We start from the raw sequence: 20,893 nt of genomic DNA on the forward strand, positions 1-20,893 counted from the left end.
CTCTGTTGACCTTACAGCCATTTCTGACCACTGCTTGCAGCTGATTATGGTGATCAGTGGATTATGCTGAGTGTTAACTGTTTCTCTGGGGATGACTTTGCTAATGCTGATTCTACCCCAATGCCCTTACTAAGAGGAAGCCTACCTCAATCACATGTTGGCCACTCTTGTATGGAATCCTGTGACTCTCACTTGATTAACCATGCATTGGCCACCATCAAGCCATGTGTCAGGCAGAAGTTTAGAATGGCCCTCTCCTTTTTTTAATCTGTAGCACCACCCACATGGGCCCAGGCATTACTTGTATCCTGTTGTCTCTCCTGATGTGTGTATGTAGGTAGGTCTCTCCACTATCATCATCAAGTCTTTTATTCTTTTTTTATCTAGCAGGTCCTGCAACTGTCTAAATACACTCTTTTCCTCACTATTGCAACCTTGCTTCTGGGCACAGGCTAAGATTATGATTATGAATACTGTCCTATCCTTACACTGGAGGCTGATTGTTATAAGTCCGTCACTGATTCTAATGGCAGCCCACTCTGTCTTGTGAAGCCTCGCTCTCACCACAATTCCTACACAGTTTCCAGACTGTCCTCCCCCAGATTAGTAGACTCTGGATCCCAAGTCAAATGGCTTTACTGGACTGCCACTCCATCTTGTCTCCTGGATACAGAGGATGTCCAGCGTCCTCCTTTTCATCATGCCATCCACTACCAAGTAATGTCCTGTCAGTGAATCTACATCTATTGCAGCAATCCTTAGTTCATATTTGTCAGGTTGAATGGTTTTACATCCTACTGTCACTCAACAGGTTCCAAGCTGGGAAGTTAGACATTGACCAGCCACTAGCATACTGACCACTGCTACTGGGCTTTATGGCTGGCACACACTGGTGAATAGAGACACAACAGACCCCTCCCAACATTAACATGAGTTGGAGTAAGATGAGTCCTCACGCCACTTACCAAAGGAAAATACCCATGCCCATTTTTGGCAACATTAGTCAATGAGAAGAAAATCATTTAGAGCCAAGGTGTGCTGAAAATGGCATACAATAATCTTTTATTTGAGCCAATAGCTGGGACTAAGCCCATGGTTGCACAGTCCAGAATTAGTAAATTACTGTTTCTGTGTATAAAAAAAAATGAATGTTTACTAAGAAAAAATTACACTGCAAAAATAAATGGAGATGGACTTGGCAATAAGAGGTCTCAGAACAGACAAACATTCAGGGTATGCTTTCCATCTAAATATGCACACTTCTGGAATTACTGGCAACCAGTTAGTTTGAATTAAAACACAGAACAGTTAAAAATCCTGAAAGAATTTGGGAGGAAGTAAATATGCAAACATACATGACTAGTTAATGAAATTATTTAATCAATCAGTCTGAAAGTAAGATTAAAAATGAAGTACATTGTGATTCCAATGGAGGTAAATTAACAGAAATCAAACATAATAAAACTGAAAGTGACATTATTAAAAGAAAAAAAAATGCAAACTGATTCAGTATCACATGATTAAACTATTTAGGTGGTGATGCAAAACCTCTTTAGATATTATCCTATTTTCTGGAATTAAACCTTAATCTTGTGCATTAAATAAGGCCAGTATGATATTAAAGTTACAAACCTCAGCTTGAATTGTTCTCCCTGATAAGGTGCACTCCCAGTGACTGTTAAACACGGCTCTATCTATGTGCATTTGTAACAATAAAGGAGCATGACCTTGTGATGCCTGTGCAATGGCCCAGCAATCAAGGAGCCTCAATTCTTACCACTAACACCAGTGAGGGGCGTCCATATAGGGAAAAGATGATAAATTCACACACAGTAAAGTACAATTTCCCTTAACAGCACACAGAGATCAAATCAGTCCAAGGCTGGTTTCTCCCTTTCTCTCCAGATCCCCTATAAGATACCCCACTGGCAGAGCTATAGGGTCCAGATTGGGGAAGCTAAAACCTCCAGCACTCTCTCTGTCCAACCAGTGCTTTCATGTCCCTGCCTAAGTAGCTGACACACACACACTGAGATATGAGTTATATACAGTCACACAGACACTCCTGGGGAAGGCTGGCATAGGTTCTCCAGCTCTGCCCCTTTTACCCAGACTATACAGTCGTACCACTTGTCACCACCCACTAATATTTATCAGTTGCTAAAAGGCCCTTATGAAAGGGTGTCCAATAATACTGTGCAATATTATTATCCAAATGGTAAGTGTGACTGAACAGCAAGGCTATTGGAGTGGCTTTGTACAATATCACCACATACATGGACTCTTATAGGTTCATAGATGGGTACTAGGCTATTTCTAAGAGAAAACACAGTTCTAAAATAAACGTACATATATAACACAGGCAGAGAGCTGGTGAGTTGGATGTTCTCAAGATAAATGCTCAATGCCCTCATTCTTTCTGTCCTTAAATTGATAAAACAGTACCACTGATTCACATTACATCATTCTTAACAATTCTCTGGTTTTCCCATGCTAACAGAAACTCAGAGGTTAATAGCCCTTTTGATCCTGCAGCTGGTCAGGAAGCCACAGCAATAAAATAAATTATACATGTAAATTTTAGCCATTAACTCTGGCCTCAAAACAATAGCCAGAATTCCTTCATCCAGACATCTCGGCTCTGAGCCCGAGATCAAAGACAGTCATGAAATGCCTGACTTTCTTAAAGCAGAGTGCAATGTGGTTACATTTTTTGAAGTTCAACATTTACCATAATTTTCTTATATTTAAGAGGACAACCATGTGGCTTACATTAATATTTACAAATGACAGAATTATCTACAAAATTCTAGCTAGCTAGCCTGGCAGCCTTCACCTATCTTCACAGACCTGACAGCACCATTGGAAAGACATTCAATTAAACAAGTATATTGCTTTGCCACTAACAATTTCTCAGTATGACCTAAAATCTGTATGGAAAACAAGTCTATACTGGTTGTGACTGATTCAGTATCCTATGTACATTCACAATTCCTGTTGTACATATATATTTATTTATGAATTGCCCTAGTGCAAGTGCCTTATTGAGAAAAAACCCTGAAAGCACTTCATCTAAGGCAAAAAAAAATACTTCAGTTGTTACCAGCCCCTCCTCACTGACAATTTAGTCCACAAGCAATTATATCATGTCTAGCTGAAACGTTCCAGTGGATATATAAACATTAACTAAATGTATACACCTTATATTCAATATTCCCATTGCTGCCACATATCACTGTATCAAATCCCCTATCAGCTTTTTGTTCTCATCTCAATAATAGTACCTCATTTTTCCAATACAAGTACAAACAACTCTAAGCTCTCCAGAATGACATGAAGCAAAGAAAAATACTTATACAAATTAAATCTGCTTAACTTCAAATGTTCATGATCTGAAGGGCACAATTCTTGCAGTCAGTAACACAACAGGTAGCATGCTTGCTTTTGTTGCTGGAAAACAAGAATGCTGTGGGTTCTAGTCTCATTCCAGGTGACTGGATGGCACTATATTACAGCATTAGAGGGTGCTGCACTCGAGTGGGTCATACTTTGAATGAGACGGTAAACCAAGGGCTCATCTACTTGATGTGATGATAGCTCAGGGGGATGTAAAAGATCCCGTGGCACTTAATGAAAACAGTAATAGAAGTTCTAGGATGGCCTGCCCTGATTTCCTTTATCAATATAAACATCACCTCGGCTTTCCCCTGAAAAGAGGGCATTAGCCTACTGGGACTAAACCAATCAAAGGATGGACAGCTAGCTAGATAGATAAATAGACAGACAGACAAACACAAAACTGGGTTTCAACTTTATTACATATGCTAAAACTTTATCTTTTTTGACTTGGTGGAAAGGACATATATATATTCCAAAATATTAAAGAACAGATAAATATTTGATTTATACATACATATTATATATATATATATATATATATATATATATATATATATATATATATATAGGTCTACTTTGTTTAGTTGAATCTCATTTCACTGAATTTCATTTCACCCCGACCACTTCGCTGAAAACTCAAATTACTGAAAACTCATTTCACTGAATTTCATTTCACTGAACTGCAGTTAGTATATATGGCACTGTCTAGAGTATTGTAAGCAAGTAAAAGGTATATGCCTTTTTCCCCACTGTAGTGCGATCCTGGAGTTGGTATATATAGTTGTGGCAGGGCACTGCCCCCCATATATTTGGGGGTGCTGGGATAGACCCTCCCAACTTAGTTTGAGTACATACGGTCTTCTGGAGAGAGTTAGTCATTGGTGTTGTAACTTATGCATGTCTATTGTTGAAAATGTATTGTTTTGAAGTTTTTGGTAAAATACAATATAAAACAAACAAGGTAAAAATACCACCACCAGCATTATAGGGCAATGACTAGTCTACACTTTTTTATGCTTTACTCCCATAGGACAACAGAGTTATTCATTGAATCGCTCTACAAAGCTATTCCAATCCTGACAAAAAGTTCTGGCGAAGTGTGTGTGGCTAATTAGCATTAGCCACACACCTGGACTGTCGTATTTTCATGTGGTCCTCACCAGTGAGGCAAGTGTAGTGCTACAGACTGGAGCCTTCGTACTACTCTACAGCAGAATCACTCTGGCATAAGACACTAAGCAATCCTACTATACACAGGACTGAACAGTGCATTATGCACTTCTGAATCTTCGATATAATTTTATGTCAACCTAAAACACTGAAGGCAATATTTTACTGAGATGGTATGCATTCTTAAGTTACAACCTTTTTTATTTTATGTATTAACCAGATAACATACCCAAACCCAAAGACATATTTAGCAGTGGGCCAGCAGCACAATAAAGTTAAATGACTTCTAGGAAAAATGAAACTGTGGGTATCAAACCTAGGATTACTGGATGAAGCCTATTAATAGTTCATATCCTTAATCCCTTGTATTAAACTGACAGACTTTTGCTATGTAGGATTCCAGGGTTACTGCACTTTTTATTGCGGGTGCAGTTACTGCATACTGGGCTTCACAGCAACTTCTGTCAGGTTTGCTATTAGAGGCCTCAGAGCAAAAATCTAGAAGGGGTTCCCCAAAGCAATTCTCTGGCTGTGCTCCACTCCCAAACTCAAACCCAACCACCAAGATCTGGTCATCCTGAAATTGGTACCAGGCCATACTTCTCCAAGTACTATCAACTTCACCATTAGAATTTTGGGCGCAGTTGCTTGAACCATTCATGTATGCATTTTCTTCACAATGACCACTTTTATAAAATTTCCTTCTTCCTTGCTGAAGTCTGTTGTACCACAGCATCAGTAATTAAGCTTTCCTCTGTTGGTGCTTTTACTATTATAATACAATAAAGTTGGTAAACAGTGTTACAATCCAGTGTGAAATTCTATCAGTGCCTGCCTGTGACTGTCCATGTTCGCTTATAGAATGTTAGGCAAGTCAGACAAAAACGTGTGAGCGATCTCAATATAACAAAATGTATGACTGCAGGGAATCTCAAGTTCCAATGCTTGCTTTTTTTTTTTTGCATTCAAGGTATCAGCATTCATACAGGTACAACCTGATGACAGTAGCAATTCAAGCCTGTGAAGTTAACCAAACAGTCAAGTTAAAACAACAAATAAATGAAACCACAACTTGCCAGAGGAGAAATACAGCAAATTATAGTATCTAGTTTAATCATGCCTACTCAGTAATTAAACAGATATGGCTTACAAAATAGTTCAGAGAGAGAGAATGCCTGTCATCTCATGTTCCACCACCCCACATCTATTACTGCTTGCATGTGGAGGCAAGTTTTCAAAAACTAAAACTCTCTGAATTTGTGCTCCAAACAAGGGAAAACAATCCAGAAGTAACACAATGCTGAAAGTTGTTCGTGTTAATAAATTCAACATGTTTTTTTTTATGTTAGAGTTTTCAGAAATGACCATATGACTTTCGAGTTTCTGAAAACTTGATCTGACATAGACCCAACATAATATAACATAATCATAGTATAACATAATATTCTCCTGGCGAGACAAAATAGTATATTCACATTTGCATTAATCTCTATAAACTGAAAAAATCCTTACACAGATGCTTGCCTTATTACTGTATTTATTTCAGTCAAATTCACTGTAATTCCCATACTTCTCACTGTGTTGTTCTTCTGTCACTCTCTTAAGGAAAAGAGAGAGCAGATATCTTTAAGGCTTTTCCAATGGCAGCATGCAGACATGTAGCATACTGTATATTTTTCAAACTAATCCATTTCTGGATCCAAAGCTTCCAATTTTTGTTAAAGTTAGAAGCAGAAAGTGGATTAGTGAGGACTGCAGTTAAAGACATACTATTCTCAGTTAAAAGGAAAAAAAAAAGCTTAATTTCCAATCACAAACTCTTTACTCTCTCCATCACTTCTGCAGATATATTTTTTGCATTTATGATATCATGCCATGTCAGGACAAAAAGTGCAGTTGCATCAGGAAGCTATAACTGTAGATGTCTAACTGCATTTACTATTGCAGTATTGACTCCTGTTATTCCTGCCTGCAAAAGACCAACAGCTGGCCCAACTTCCACAGCTCTTCACCCTTCCTTGGCTCAGCAGTCTCCTGTCCACTCAGGCATAAGGAATTTGGTGGCATCTTTCTGGCCTTGGTTACAGGATTCCAACAAAAGAGCACCATGGTACAACCCACCCTGGAGGAACAATTTAGGGGATACAAGTCCCCATAAGACAGGCACCAAAACTGCTTCATCAGGGTGTTGCTACACCTTGAGTAGTGAAGGTATTCAATCAAGAGGCTAAAAGGGAAGGTGGAAGATGACAATGTTGGGTACCCACCCAAATCCCTAATTCCCACACAAAAGATGGGATGGTGGAAGGGACTCGACACTGCAAAAGTGAATACACTTTAACAAATAAAAATATGGTACATTCCCAGAACTCTACTTGTTCATCATTAATCATAATATTCACTATTGTACTAATGACTCTTGGAAGGACCCCCAAAGTTTTTGGACTAGAGGGTGGTTAGCTCTACACAGAGGCAAGGAACAATGGGCCCTGCAGAATGGCTATAACAAAGAATGCCCTGTCCCTGCAAACACCACTCAGATTATAATATTTGTAAAAGGTAGGCACAAATGATCAAGCAGCAGTTTCAAACAGACAGTGTGCTAAATCTCTTTTAGGAAGACAGTGGTAGCTGCAGTGGCCCCAGTAGAATGGACTCTGACAGGGACCGGAACTGTCTTACCCTGACAGGAGTACCAGCAGGAAATGCAAAGTACTATGTGCTATCCCATTCTTATATGGTCAGCCTGCTACCTGGCTTACCCTCCTTTCCCTTAAAAGAAATGGCCAATCACACACTGTTGTAAGGGGCCTAGGTACACTTGTTGCTAATTTTTTATTATGTGCTTTAATAAATCTAGTAAAATGTCCATTACCTGTGTATATCTTGTGACTGTGGGATTATTTACTCTCTCTAAGGTGGTGAGAAAATACAGGGAGGTGAACAACCTGTTCAGGGACAATTCTATCACCACCTTAAACATGAAATAAGGGTTAGTTTGTAGAAAGATTTTGTTCTTGTGAAAGACTAAGAAGTGCTCCTTACAAATGAGGGCTTGTAGCTCAAAAATTCTTCTAGCAGAGGTTAGTGCCACCAGTAATACAGTTTTCCAAAACAGAAGGTTGAGGGAGCTGGAAAGAACTGGTTTCCAATGTGGCAAGACATGCTTTTCCATGACAAAATTAAGGTCCAAAGGCAGTGATTTTATTTTCAGTTGGTTTAAAATATAACACAACATTAAGGAAATGTTTAGCTGGCAATTAGGAAAAGAGAAGCACACGGAAATAGCTGAAACATGTACATGTAGTGAGGCATATGTTAGGCCTGTCTTGCAGAGGTCTCACAGATAGGTAAGAACCTGTGATGCCAGGGCAAAGTATGGATCCTGGTCTCTTTTAAGGCACCACAAAGAGAACCTCATCCACGTAGTTATGATTCCCTTATGTTAGGCCCCTGGCCTTCCTCAACATGTACATATGACTAAGAAAACATGGGCTTGAAACGGTGGAGAACTAAATCATCTACACATACCTCTCAACCTGCAGACACTGAAAAGAAGAAGATCGTTCCTCGAAAAATAGGAACATCCAGCTAAAACTCTGGGCATCTAATTAGCATAAAATCTGAATATCAAATAGCACTCAACTCTTCTCATTTCCAGTAGGAATGCAGTTCATTCAGGTAAAAAACATTTTCACCTATCATATAGGTGATGCACCCCTCCAATCAGACACTGCTGTAAGTAATCTATACACTCTTGTTGATGATTCCTGAGAAACACGTTTAAAAAAACAAAGTGTGACATAAAATGATAGAATAATATAAGCACATTACCAAAGAACTGAAGTAAAATCTGTATGCATTAATGAACTGTATCACAAAATTCTACTACAGAAGGTCATTTAGTTTGGCGTCATAAAAAGGGAGCTGTAAGATGTGTCCTCTTTCTTGAGATTGTTGCTGCTAGTATGTTGGTCATGTAGTATGGTTTTCTATGTACTGCACAGTTTAAAAAATCACATGCAATGATGGGGATTCAGAAAATTGTGTGAAAGGGTAAATTAAGCCTTACAATAGAGACATACTTCCAAAAATAGGGACATCCTAAATCAGGCTTGAAAAAAGGAACAAGCCCCTAAAACAGGGTCAGTTGAGAGGTATGTATCTACAATGTCAGCCTTAGTATGTTTAGGCTGTGGTCAGTCAGACACACCATGTTCTGAGCTAGGAGGGCCATGTATAATATAAATGGTTCTAATGCAAGGACAATGACCTTACATTAAATGTGAAGAAATGTAGCGTACTTCGTTCCAGTAACAAAATTATTCTCACATACCATATAGGTGATATGCCCCTCCAATCAGACACTGCTGTAAGAAATCTAGGCACTCTTGCTGATAATTCCTCATCACTTGACCATCAGTTCAGAAGGCCTTCTATGTGACTCATCTAATTTCCAAAGGCATCTGCACTAAAACCAAATAATGAATTCCTCTTTACTCATATCTCATTAGAACAATTACTGAAAATAATGCACCTTTCATCATGCATTTCTCTAAACATGCAACTAAACTTAGAAACCTCAGAGATTCATAACTAAAAAGATCAGTGGCCTCAAAAATCTTAGTTAGCAGGCCAGACTGTCAGCCTTCTCAGCCTTCTCTCTGTGCTCAGTCTCTTATGGACTCCTCCATGGTGATATGCCCCTAACCTTTTAAGCCATGAAAGATCCAACAGTCTTTGACCTCCAATTTTTTTTACAGAAGAAACTAGATCTCAATTGCCTGGTTAACGGAACTAAATCCTCAATAACAGATACATACAGAGTGACAGATTTATATCCCAAAGTATCTCTCGATCTGCAACAAACTTGCACATGTCAAGCAAAGTAGCACATTTGCCATCTTCAGGGTAAACCTAGAGAAACGGATGAGCAACCTCAAATTCTCTCCTGGTTTATCTTGTATTGTCTTCTTTATGCTGCATGGAAATAATGAACAGGGGATTGTGGCTAGGCTTGTAATGGTCTGCAGAATAACTGACTACTATTTACCTATGAACTTATGCAGTACCCACTTACCCTGTGTGATGGCCTTCCACTGTTCTACAATTTGAGACAGTGTATATCCAAATCTTTAAAGAAGGGGGAAAAAGGGGGTACAAGGTAAGTGGGAAATGAGGATGGGGTGGTGGGTGGATTAAGGGATGAGTTTTGTTGAATCAGCTGGGTGTCACTAACCTGAGGGCCTTCGGGATTCCCCCTCTTGCCCACTTATCAGATTTTCTTGTAGTAGTCCTTCTTACTCTTTGGAGGTTTGCCTTTATTTTGCTTAGTGCAGAAAGGTCCACCTTTTTATATGGCAGTCCTTAATACATCTCTATGCAAGGGAATGAAAATGATCCTTGACGGACTGCATGTATTTCTATTTTTCCTCCAATCCCCTATACACCTTCTCTGCAAGTGGGCCCAATAAGTTATTCACAGGTGCATTAAAGAGTTCTACTTTTACATACGCTCACAGGGGCTGCCCCCCCCTCCCAAGTAAGTGAAGTCTTCCTAACCACAGACTGAAGTAGCAGCTGCCCTGCTTGTTGCATTAAAAGAATCAGCCATAATTTTATGGGAATGTCTAGCTACCTTGGAAATGAGGTCACATAGGTCAAGCATCTCCCTCTCTAGGTTCCTAGCTCCTACCCCTTCTGCCCTTCTGTCTCAAATTGTTAAGGAAGGATTCCAGAAACTTCCAACATGTGACCATGGTAAGGACCTAATGGACATGGTAGGAAGAGCAAGTCTTGTTTTCAAAGTAGTAGAGGATTTTATCTGTATCATTGGGAACAGGATTCCTGGTTGATGCTACAGTAGATTCCTTACTGGAATTAATGGACACCACCACTGGACCACCCAGTGGGGTTCTTATTCAAATATCTGTGGGTGCCATGCACCCTATTTAAAAAGTCTAGCCTTCTAGGAGCAGGGGGTTGGGAATCTGTCTCCCAAAAATGCACTATTAAACTCATCATCAAGGACTTCCAGAAATGACTGAATGGTCAGAGGTTTGGGTTCATACAAGCACAGAAAGTTCTTATAATCTAATCTGGGCCTGAGACAATTCCCTGTCCTCACATTTAAAGTTCTTCTTCATTCCCTTTTCAGGGTCATGCACATAAGGGATCCTTGGTTTGTGATTGTAGGCAAGAGAAGGAAGCCATTTGGTCCAAACAGGACACATATTAGTCTGAGATATTTGAATCTCTCCCTCAGGAAATGGCTCCCTATACCTTTCAACAGAGGGAATGCCTAACATGGATGGTGCATCAGAAGTCTGATGCCTGGCCTTCAATAAATCCATTAAGTGCTGGGCCACCTTGAAAGGATCTTGAAGGGTGGGAACTGGGGAGTACTCACTCAGCCCAGCTCATGCAAGCGGATATCAGTTTGACTTGTGTATTTTAGAAATGTGTTTAGAACTGTGGTCCACCTTAAAGGCCCTGGTACATGCTCAAGACTTCAACTCATCCTCCTTCAACCTCTTCATGAATAAACAGGATGCGGATGAAGTCCTCACCTTTGCTAATAATGATATGGCTGTTGGAAACAGAGGACCACAGAAAGCGCTTAGGACTGACTGATGGCAAAATGGTTTAGACTCATGAGAACTTGCTCTATGCTGATGGCCTGAAGGCCTCCAGAAGGGTAATTCCAAAGACTCTGGCAACTGCAAAATCTTGTTCAGGGGCTGCTAAGACACTTCAACAGCACCAACTCTGCGCCTGCAGTATCTAACTCTGACACAGTTTCATTGGCCTCGTGAATATTCTTCTCACTTGTGCACTTTTTAATGTGGAGGTCAGAGGAAGAATCAGACAGTGATAAGGTGGACCAGGACTAGATGCTTGCCTTCTACAGAGATGCATACCCCTATAAAGATTCAGCTCTATGTTTTCTTTTTTTCACTAAATATTTTTTTTTATTATTTCAAATAAGATGTCTTAAACATTACATGAAATAAAGATAAATAACATATTTACAATTGTAAAACATTACTAACTTCAAACCATTATATAACTTTTTACATTGGTGTCTATGCAAATAACATTGAAATTCTATATTATATAAAGTTAGAAACATAAGATGATATATCTTCTTTGATATTTTCAAGTATTTCCAGTACTTTCATCCAAGAGTAATAGTAAGAAGTAGATCTTTTAGTTCTGTTCTTCACTGTTAATATTTCCATGTGAGCAACTGTTGTTGTTAAAGTCTCAAATTCCTTGAACGTAGGCGAAGCCTCATTTTTCCAGTGTATAGTTATGATTTTACGTGAAATTGCCAATAGTGACCATATAATTTTAGTGTCTTTTTGGTACACAGTTTGGAATAGGAGAGTTGAATAAAATTAAAGACTTTGTTAATTGAAAATTATCATTATAAACAGTCTGGAAAAAATAATTAATGGATTTCCAGTACATATTGAGACATATACATTCATAAAAACATGCTGCCAATCTGCTTTTATCTTGGTATGGCATCTCCAACATTGATCTTCAATAGAATACATTTTGGCTAACCTATGTGGTGTATAGAAACTTCTATGTAGATATCTCCAAGTGAATAATTGCCAGTATTTTGATAATGTAGAAAATTTGGAAGATTTTAGAATATTACTTTTTCTTCTTCAACTGGAGGATGGTTGTTTATTAAAGTATAATAATCCCAGTATGATTTTTCATGATAGTTTTTGTTTTTTAACAATTTTATAGATATTAGACAAATAACCTGTACCCTGATAAGGCTGTTTTGTGATAAGAATAAGGTATTCAATGAGTTTTGGAGCTTCATGTCTAACTGAAGGTTGCATTTGTTCTATTTTATTTATAAGAAAATGCCTTAGATTTTGTAAAAACAGCCAATTGTCTTTATTTATATTATAATTATAAATTATCTGTTCCTTTGTTAGAATTTTCCCTTTCTCTATAAGTTGATGCCAAAAGAGTAATGTTTCTTCTTTAAGTATATTTATTTTAGATATTTGGAATGTATCTAGAATATTTGGTGTAAATGCTATAGGGAAAATAAGAAAAATCCAAGAATTAATATTTGGTATTTTGTTTATATATGTTCTGAACACTGAAAGTGTAGAGCTTACATAGTTTGATGGCAATTTATTAATATTATTTCTTTGCCCTAAAAAATAATCTTTTAACATCCATATAAGGGGTGATGGTATTACTGTTAAGTTGTCTTGTATGTGATTATAATTGATTTCTATGTAAATCTGCTCATGGGCTTGTTTCCATATAGATGTGTATGAATTATTTAACCATAGTGTTATGTTTTTAATAACAGATGAGGTAATATATAAATCAATATCCGGTAAATTAATTCCACCATCTTCCCAATATGGCAAATGTTTATTTAAGGCTATACGGGGTTTATTTGGAAACCATAGAAAATTTAAAATTAGTTTATTGTATCTTTGAATAATATATTTGGGAGGTGGCAATGAAAAATTTTGTATTAAGTATAATATTTTGGGAAATATGTTTATTTTAATAAGATATAATCTGTCTGCTGTTGAAAAGATATATTTATTCCAGTAACCAATTGTTTGTTCTATTTTGTCTAGTATTTTATTATAGTTAAATATTAGAGAATCTGTTAATTCATTGAGTAGATTTATTCCCAGATATAATAATTTACTTTCTGTTACTATATATTTGGAAAATCTTTTGTTTATATTATTTTTTTTTACAATTACAGGGCATAATTTTAGTTTTGTTTTCATTAAATTTTAAGCCTGAAATATTTTGAAATTTATTCATGGAGTTAAATGGAGCATTCAAAGACTCATTTGCATCTGAGAGAGTTAATAGTATGTCATCAGCAAAGAGTTGGATTTTAAGGTTTAACATTTTATTAATACAAATGCCCTTTATGTTATTGTTTGATCTGATTTGATTTGCAAAGGGTTCTATGAGTAATGCAAATAACAATGGTGATAAAGGGCAACCTTGTTTAGTTCCCTTTTTATTGTTATAGGGCCTGATCTATATGATCCCAGTTTAACATATGCAGTAGATTTTTCATATAGTATTTGGATAAGATTATTAAAATTAGAAGGAAAGTTATATTCTTTTAAAACTAGTGAAAGAAAGTTCCAGTTAACCGAATCAAAAGCTTTATTAATATCTAATGAGATTACATTTAAATTTAGGACTTTATGTTTGCTATAATCTATTAATGTTAGTATTCTTTTAATATTAGCTGAAGTATTTCTTCCTTTAATAAAACCTGTTTGATCTTTGTGAATTAAGAAAGGAAGAAAGTGTTTGATCCTATCTGCGTATATAGCCATAAACAGCTCTATGTTTTAATGTCCTTTGATTAAAGGATGCACACTGGGGACAGCTGTTGTGCTCTCGTCCTAAACAAAAAAGGCACAATTTGTATAAATCCTTGTGAAGGATCTGCCTTCTGCACCTAATGCAGTTACTAACTTCTTAGAAATGGATATCTACCAAATATCCTACGATTAAAAAAATATATAAAAATTATTTGCATGTTAAGAAATTCTCTCTCTCAATCTTCAAGGTAAACAATACAAGAATATTACACCAAAACTTCCAAATCAGTTTGGTGAGGTACATTGACAATGTAAGCCCACCATTTCCCTCACACACCTCACAGAAACCCAATAATTAATCTATATCACTAATAAGGATAATATAACCTCTCAATACCATCACAAGTACATATTTAATTTTTCACAGGAAACTCATTTTGCACTGGAAATTTTCCAACCTTTGTCTTATTAACTACTTCTCTAGCTGTCCAACACACGCCTTCCTCTTTTCCTGAGGACCAGATGTCTTAATGCAGTTTTACTGACAAACATCACTACTGGCTAAATTGTCAGTACTTTTTTGAGTATGTGTTGCTGCTAGGCTTTCTCTATTTATCGGTTTCTGCATTTCAAGATTGCATTTCCCATTCATCATTATTCTTTGACACATCTTTAGCCAAGAAACTGACTTATCAACTGGATACGCTGGTCACACAGGTACCATTTCCTGCTCAGCCTTCAACAGACCTTGTTCCCTACTTATTTAATGCTTTCATGACATTTACGCCATATGTTAACATTGATTTATTGGTAGTTTCCCATCTCCTAGTGATAGTTAAAAAACTATCAACATTAAGGAAGTTATTAATGCTCTACAATAACATGGGTTCTCTGGGTCCACAAAGCAAATTAACAGCATCATCTCTGTTTTCATTTCTACAGGTGTGATTAATAATCTTGACAAGAACGGAAGGAGCAATGTTTTAATATCAGATAGCTCTGGACATCCTCAAAAAATATTCGCCAAATCCTCCAAGAGGTTAAGAATGTTTCTCCTCAATGTGTACTTAATTTATTTTTCAAGATGGCAGTGCCCTGTGAGGCGGTTACTGCGCCTGCTTGAGGAAGGCATGTGCAGTATATGTGTGTAAATATCTGTCTAACTTATCACCAGAAACAGGTTCGTTTATGGCAGAAATCCCTTGCTAGATCTTCAGTTTACAGGCTTATTGTGCAATTGGTTTACTAGGCTGCTTTCTCTTGAGCCTGTGAGGGCCTAAAGTACTCAGAGGGCTAGGAATCTCATCTAATCTTGATTCAGAGTGATGTATGGAAACAAATTAAAGTAGACTACACCCAAAAGAAGACAATGAAAAAGATGTGAAAGACAAAAGAAAAGAGGAACTAGAGCTGGTGTTAGTATTAGGCTGAAAGCAAATCCCTACAGAACACCACTACCATCTAGCATGCTAGCAAATGTTCAATACCTGGAAAACAAAATGGATTACATAAGACTGGACCCTAAACAGCCAGACAGAGGTGAGAAACTGTTGCGTGTTTATACTTACAGAAACATGGCTAAATTCAAGTATCAGTCACATTACTGTTCATGTGGATGGGCTATTACTATTTACAGCAGACATAATCCAGGCTCTTAGTGGGCAAATCTAGGGGAGGTGGCACCTGCAGCTACATAAACAACTGGTGCTCCAGCGGTCAGAAAGTCTCCACCTACTGCTCTGTGAACACAGAGTTCAGGACAGTAAAAGGTAGACCCTTTTACCTGCCAAGGGAATTCTCAGCTGTTTATATTCCTCCAAGTGCAAATACAAATGAAGTACTGGCCACGTTTTACCAGTCAATCAGTAAAATGCAGAACAAAAACCCCAAATTAGTCCATATCACACCAGACGACTTTAACCAGGCTAATCTAAAATCAGTTCTACTACTCCCAACATATAGACTTTACCACCAGAGGTGCCAACATACTAAACTTGGTCTACATCAATGTCAAAGAGGCATTCAAGGAAAACCCCCTACCGCACCTTGGTAACTCGGATCATCTATCCATTCTGGTGACTCCAGCCAACAAACCACTGCTAATCAGAGAGAAACCATCCAAGAAGCAAATAAGAGTCTGGCCAGGAGAGCAATCTTTGCACTCCGGGACTGCTTTGAATACAGAGGTTGAAACATGTTCAAAAAAGCTGCCACTGTAGATCAGCACACCAACCTGGAATAGTGCACTGAGTCGGTAGTACGATACATATCGAAGTGTGTGGATAAGACAATCACCAAGGGCATCACCATACGAGCCAACCAGAAATCCTGGCTCACAAGCAAAGTCTATAAGCTCCTGAGGGCATGCAACACTGCCTTCAAGTCAGGGGATAAGGGATGCCCTTAGGTCAGCTGCAGCAAACCTGAGCGAGGGAGTATAAACAGCAAAAAGGGCATATGGTCAGAAAATCCAGAGCCACTTCAACAACCTCAGACACTCAAGGTGACTGTAACAAGGCATACAATCCATCGCAGACTACAAGCACATGTCAGCTCAGTGCAATGACAATATAGACTTCATCAACAAGCTCATCATCGTCTTCAGTAGGTCTGAGGAAAGAAACAACTGCAATGAAAGCCCCTACAAATAAAGCAGATTAAGTACTACGTCTCAACCCTGCTGATGTCAGAAGAATCCTGCACAGGCTTAACCCAAGGAAGGCTGCTGCTCCTGACAATATACTGGGACGGATGGTCAGAGAACACATAGACCAAATGACACAAGTTGTCACAAATATCTACATCTCATTAATTAAGGCTATCATACCAAAATGCTTCAAAACTACAAACCTAATACCTACACCAAAGAAGTCCCCACCATTAATTCTAAATGACTGCCACCCCATAGCACTCACTTCAGTAGTAATGAAGTGCTTCAAGAGGATGGTCAAGGACCATATAACATTCAACCTTCCTGCAGCCTTACATCCATTTCAGTTTGCATATCGACCAAACTGCTCCACAGAAGATGCTATAAAAATGGCGCTTAATTTATCCATGACCTACCTGCAAAACAAGAACTGTTATCTGCAAATGTTGTTCATAGACTTTAGCTCTGCCTTCAAAACAGTGACCCCCCCCCCAAACATCTGAGAAAGAAACTTGACCAACTGGGAATAAACACTCCCCCATGCAACTGGATACTGGACTTCCTCACGGACAAACCACAGACAGTACATGTTAGCGATAACACCTCTGAGAGCATGACGATAAACAAGGGGTTCCCTAGGGCTGTGTTCTGAGCCCACTGTTGTTCACCTTGTTAACACAGGAGTGCACCACCAGGCTTAACTCGAACCACATCATCAGATTTGTAGACTACACGACTGTCATTGGTCTTATTATAAATTATAACAAATCAGCATACAGGGACGAGTTTAGCCAACTCATCTGGTGCGACAACCTTACACTAAACGTGAACAAGACCAAAGAGATCATTGTCGATTTCAGAAGGCATAAAACACACCCTACATTAACAATCCATAATGAAACAGTGAAGAAAGTGGAAAGCACAAAATTCCTGGGGGTAAATATCACAGATGACCTAACATTAATACTACTGCCATCGTAAAGAAAGTACAGCAATGCTTTCATTTCCTGCGAAAGATGAGGAAGGTAAACCTCCCCTCTCCAATCTTCCCTACCTTCTCAGATGCACCATAGAGAGTATACTAACCATCAGTACTGCAACTTGGTACAGTAACTGCTCCACCTCAGACCAAAAGGCCCCCCAGAAAGTGGTGAAGATGGAAGACAAAAATCATTGGGACCACGCTCCCAGACATCCAAGAAATGTGCCTGTAGCTGTGCCTCAGCAGGGCCAACAAGATAACAAGAGTCAATAACCACCCTGCCCATGGACTGTTCACCTATTTATCTTCCGGTAAATGCTACCACAGTATGAGATGCAAAACAGCAGATTCAATAAACTTACACTAAATCTACACGATGTTGAAGTCTAAACTCTGAAAAATGGCTGCTGAAAACTCTGATGACAATACCTTAAATTTTTTGTTCAATAATATTTCTGTGCAATAACTCCAATGAGATTATTAAGTTCACATTCTGTGAAGTAATCAAAGCTGCAAAGCAAATGTGCAATAATGACTATCATGGAAAAAGTCTCCTGTATATGCAATATACATAGTAGTTACAGTTTAATAAAATAATGTGTGTCATGTCAATAGTAGCTGTTATACTGTAGCTTGTCTATATGTGGAAATGCCTTCACCTTGAGATGGAGTAACAAATTTCATTCAATGATGCACAAGTTGCATAGCCCAATGAAAATAAAGTTAACTTTGACTTTAAATGAAACATTAGAACCAGACAAAACTGACAAATGACACAAACTAAGCTTTGTTTCTTCAGCAAACTGTGCCAAGAAAACCTTAAGATAGCAACAGCCAACATTCCTTTATACCACTGGCTTCCTGACAATTGGCTGGAAGTCAGATGGACGAAGAGGGGAAGGATGAAGAGCTCTAGAAGTCTGGCTAGCCATTAAGCTTCTGCAGAAATGTCAAGTGCCAGTACTGCACCAGAGAGCACTATGATAAACATTAAACAATACAGGCAGAATATGGTTTCGACTTACTGTAGTGAGTATTCATGCTGAACTCTCTAGAATTAAGTGCATCACATTACATGCAACATCCACTAACTAGTTCATGAGCATTCAAAGGTTTATACTTTATCTCTTACAGTGCCCCAAACTGGGGTAAAAGTGGACACATCTGCTAAAATACAAGTTTTATTGTCTACCCATTTCAGTCATTTGTGTCACTAAGCTACAATTTTCTGCTTATTGCATAAAGATCAAAGCTACTTTGAGCACTAGAAGCAGAACTTACATTTGCATGTGCTACTCACACTGATATCATGGAGTGTCAGACAATGAATGGGGTGTTAACCAGGGTAAGGCAAAGAAATAATATATCATAAAATATTCCAGTGTTCAGACTGGCAATACTGATAACACTAACCAAAACAGATTGTATTAGGTGAATTTCCAAGAAACTTATTTGAATACAGATGGTTTGGTTTATTTTTAACCAATCTTAATCCATTACTCTTTCCAATAAAATGAACATTTCAGCTGTTTAAACCTTTTGCCAGGAAAAGAAAGGCAGCTAAATGTCTAAAGTACAAAGTGCTTCCCAGTCAAAAAGTTTAAGTGAACAAATGAACAAGAGTCAGAAAAAATGCACTTGAATACTCCCTATAACAGCTGAGACTGATGACTTGTAGCGAGGGCTAAAGTTCTAAAATCAACTTCATACTGAACTTTAAGGCATTTACCCATACCTATATTGTCAATGCCCACTTTATCCAATGCAGGGTTAAGGGATACCATGTTATTATTTATCATGTTAAATTAGGCCAATAACATTTCAGCTTATTACTTAGGCATTTTTACTTAGACATCATAAATTTTAAATACCTGCTCCACAGAGTCCTGAGGGCCTGCGTCCTGTATGCATCCAGTCTCTCTTCATCCTCTGCAACAGTCTTAGAGCTGTCATTGACACTTCATGGCTCTTATCACCAAATTCCAACATGTGAGCAAAACGAGGAATATACAAACATGGATCTGAAAATCAAAGCCACAAACATAAGTAGAAAATTACTGCAAATCTCCTTAGCATCTTATCCATCCAAAACCCCTTTCTCCCATTTTGCACATGGGGTCAGGATGCCACTTCAACAGTACGAATTATCTACAGCCAAGGATTACAACACCTCATCACAAAGTTCAAAATGATCAAATCTGCACAGGACTAAATTTACAAAATCATTTTGGCAATAACTGTGTGTGCTTGCATTCGGGTGGTGTGTGTGTGTGCTTGCATTCGGGTGGTGTGTGTGTGTGTGCTTGCATTCAGGTGGTGTGTGTGTGTGCTTGCATTCGGGTGGTGTGTGTGTGTGCTTGCATTCGGGTGGTGTGTGTGTGTGCTTGCATTGTGGTGTGTGTGTGCTTGCATTGGTGGTGTGTGTGTGTGCTTGCATTCGGGTGGTGTGTGTGTGTGTGTGTGTGTGTGTGTGTGTGTGTGTGTGTGTGTGTGTACATACATAAACACACACATACATTACTATATATATATATATATATATATATATATACATATATATATATATATATATATATATATCGGGTCTATATTATATGAAGGAAAGTTCATAAAATCGATCACTGTAAAGAGTGAAAATGCCAGACTTCAAACCCTTTATTGTGGGGGGCTGCAACCCCCACCCCCCCCTGCTAATTATATATAACAACTGCGAGATTGCACTACAGTGAGGAAAGGGACAAATTTCCCGATCTTCACTGTACAGCCATCTCACAAAAAACACATTGAATGGCATTTTCGCGCATACAGCAGTTTGATATTTTGGACTTTCGTTCTTCTAATAGGAATCCTATATATATGGTTCCCTTTTATAATCTCAAAATACTGAAATCTCAAATTTCAGTATTCCAAGACCATAAAGTGGAATTTTCAAAATAGTGAAAAAGCATAATAGCAAATTTGAATATCGCAAATTTGTGGTTATGGCTTTACGCTATGGTACATGCAGTGTTTTGTGTGGATGGGGTCTGGTGTTGTATGTGGATTTAGGTGACATTTAAGATGAGTGTTTTGTAAGGGTTTTGGGTGGCAGTTTGAGTGTATGAGAGTGTGTTTGTAAGTTGTATGTGTGTGGGTTAGGGCAGGCAGGTGAAAGTATGAGTGTGTAAGTGTTATTTTTATTTTATTTCCAGTTTGATGACCGGGGAGGTCCAGAGGGCTCAAGGAGACCATTTTCAGTGGAGGCCCGGGGAGAAAAGCTACATATTACAAAGTAAAACTAAACAAAGTATAATATTACATAGTAAAATTAAGAAAAGTATAATAGCAAAACTTGAAGAAAATACA

At 38.1% G+C, this 20,893-nt stretch overlaps 1 protein-coding gene across 1 annotated transcript in view; it reads right to left on the reverse strand.

The window, feature by feature from the left end:
- Positions 1-20,893, reverse strand: part of BRF1 (BRF1 RNA polymerase III transcription initiation factor subunit) — a 2,040,227-nt gene that overhangs the window by 1,021,765 nt on the left and 997,569 nt on the right. The window contains exon 7 of the mRNA XM_044074370.1: positions 19,420-19,569. Within this exon, the coding sequence (XP_043930305.1) occupies positions 19,420-19,569 (150 nt within the window). The remainder of the gene's footprint in view (positions 1-19,419; positions 19,570-20,893) is intronic.

This window comes from Protopterus annectens, chromosome 6.part0, assembly GCF_019279795.1.
Source record: "Protopterus annectens isolate FY-2018-M chromosome 6.part0, PAN1.0, whole genome shotgun sequence".
In the NCBI taxonomy this organism is placed as follows: domain Eukaryota; kingdom Metazoa; phylum Chordata; order Ceratodontiformes; family Protopteridae; genus Protopterus; species Protopterus annectens.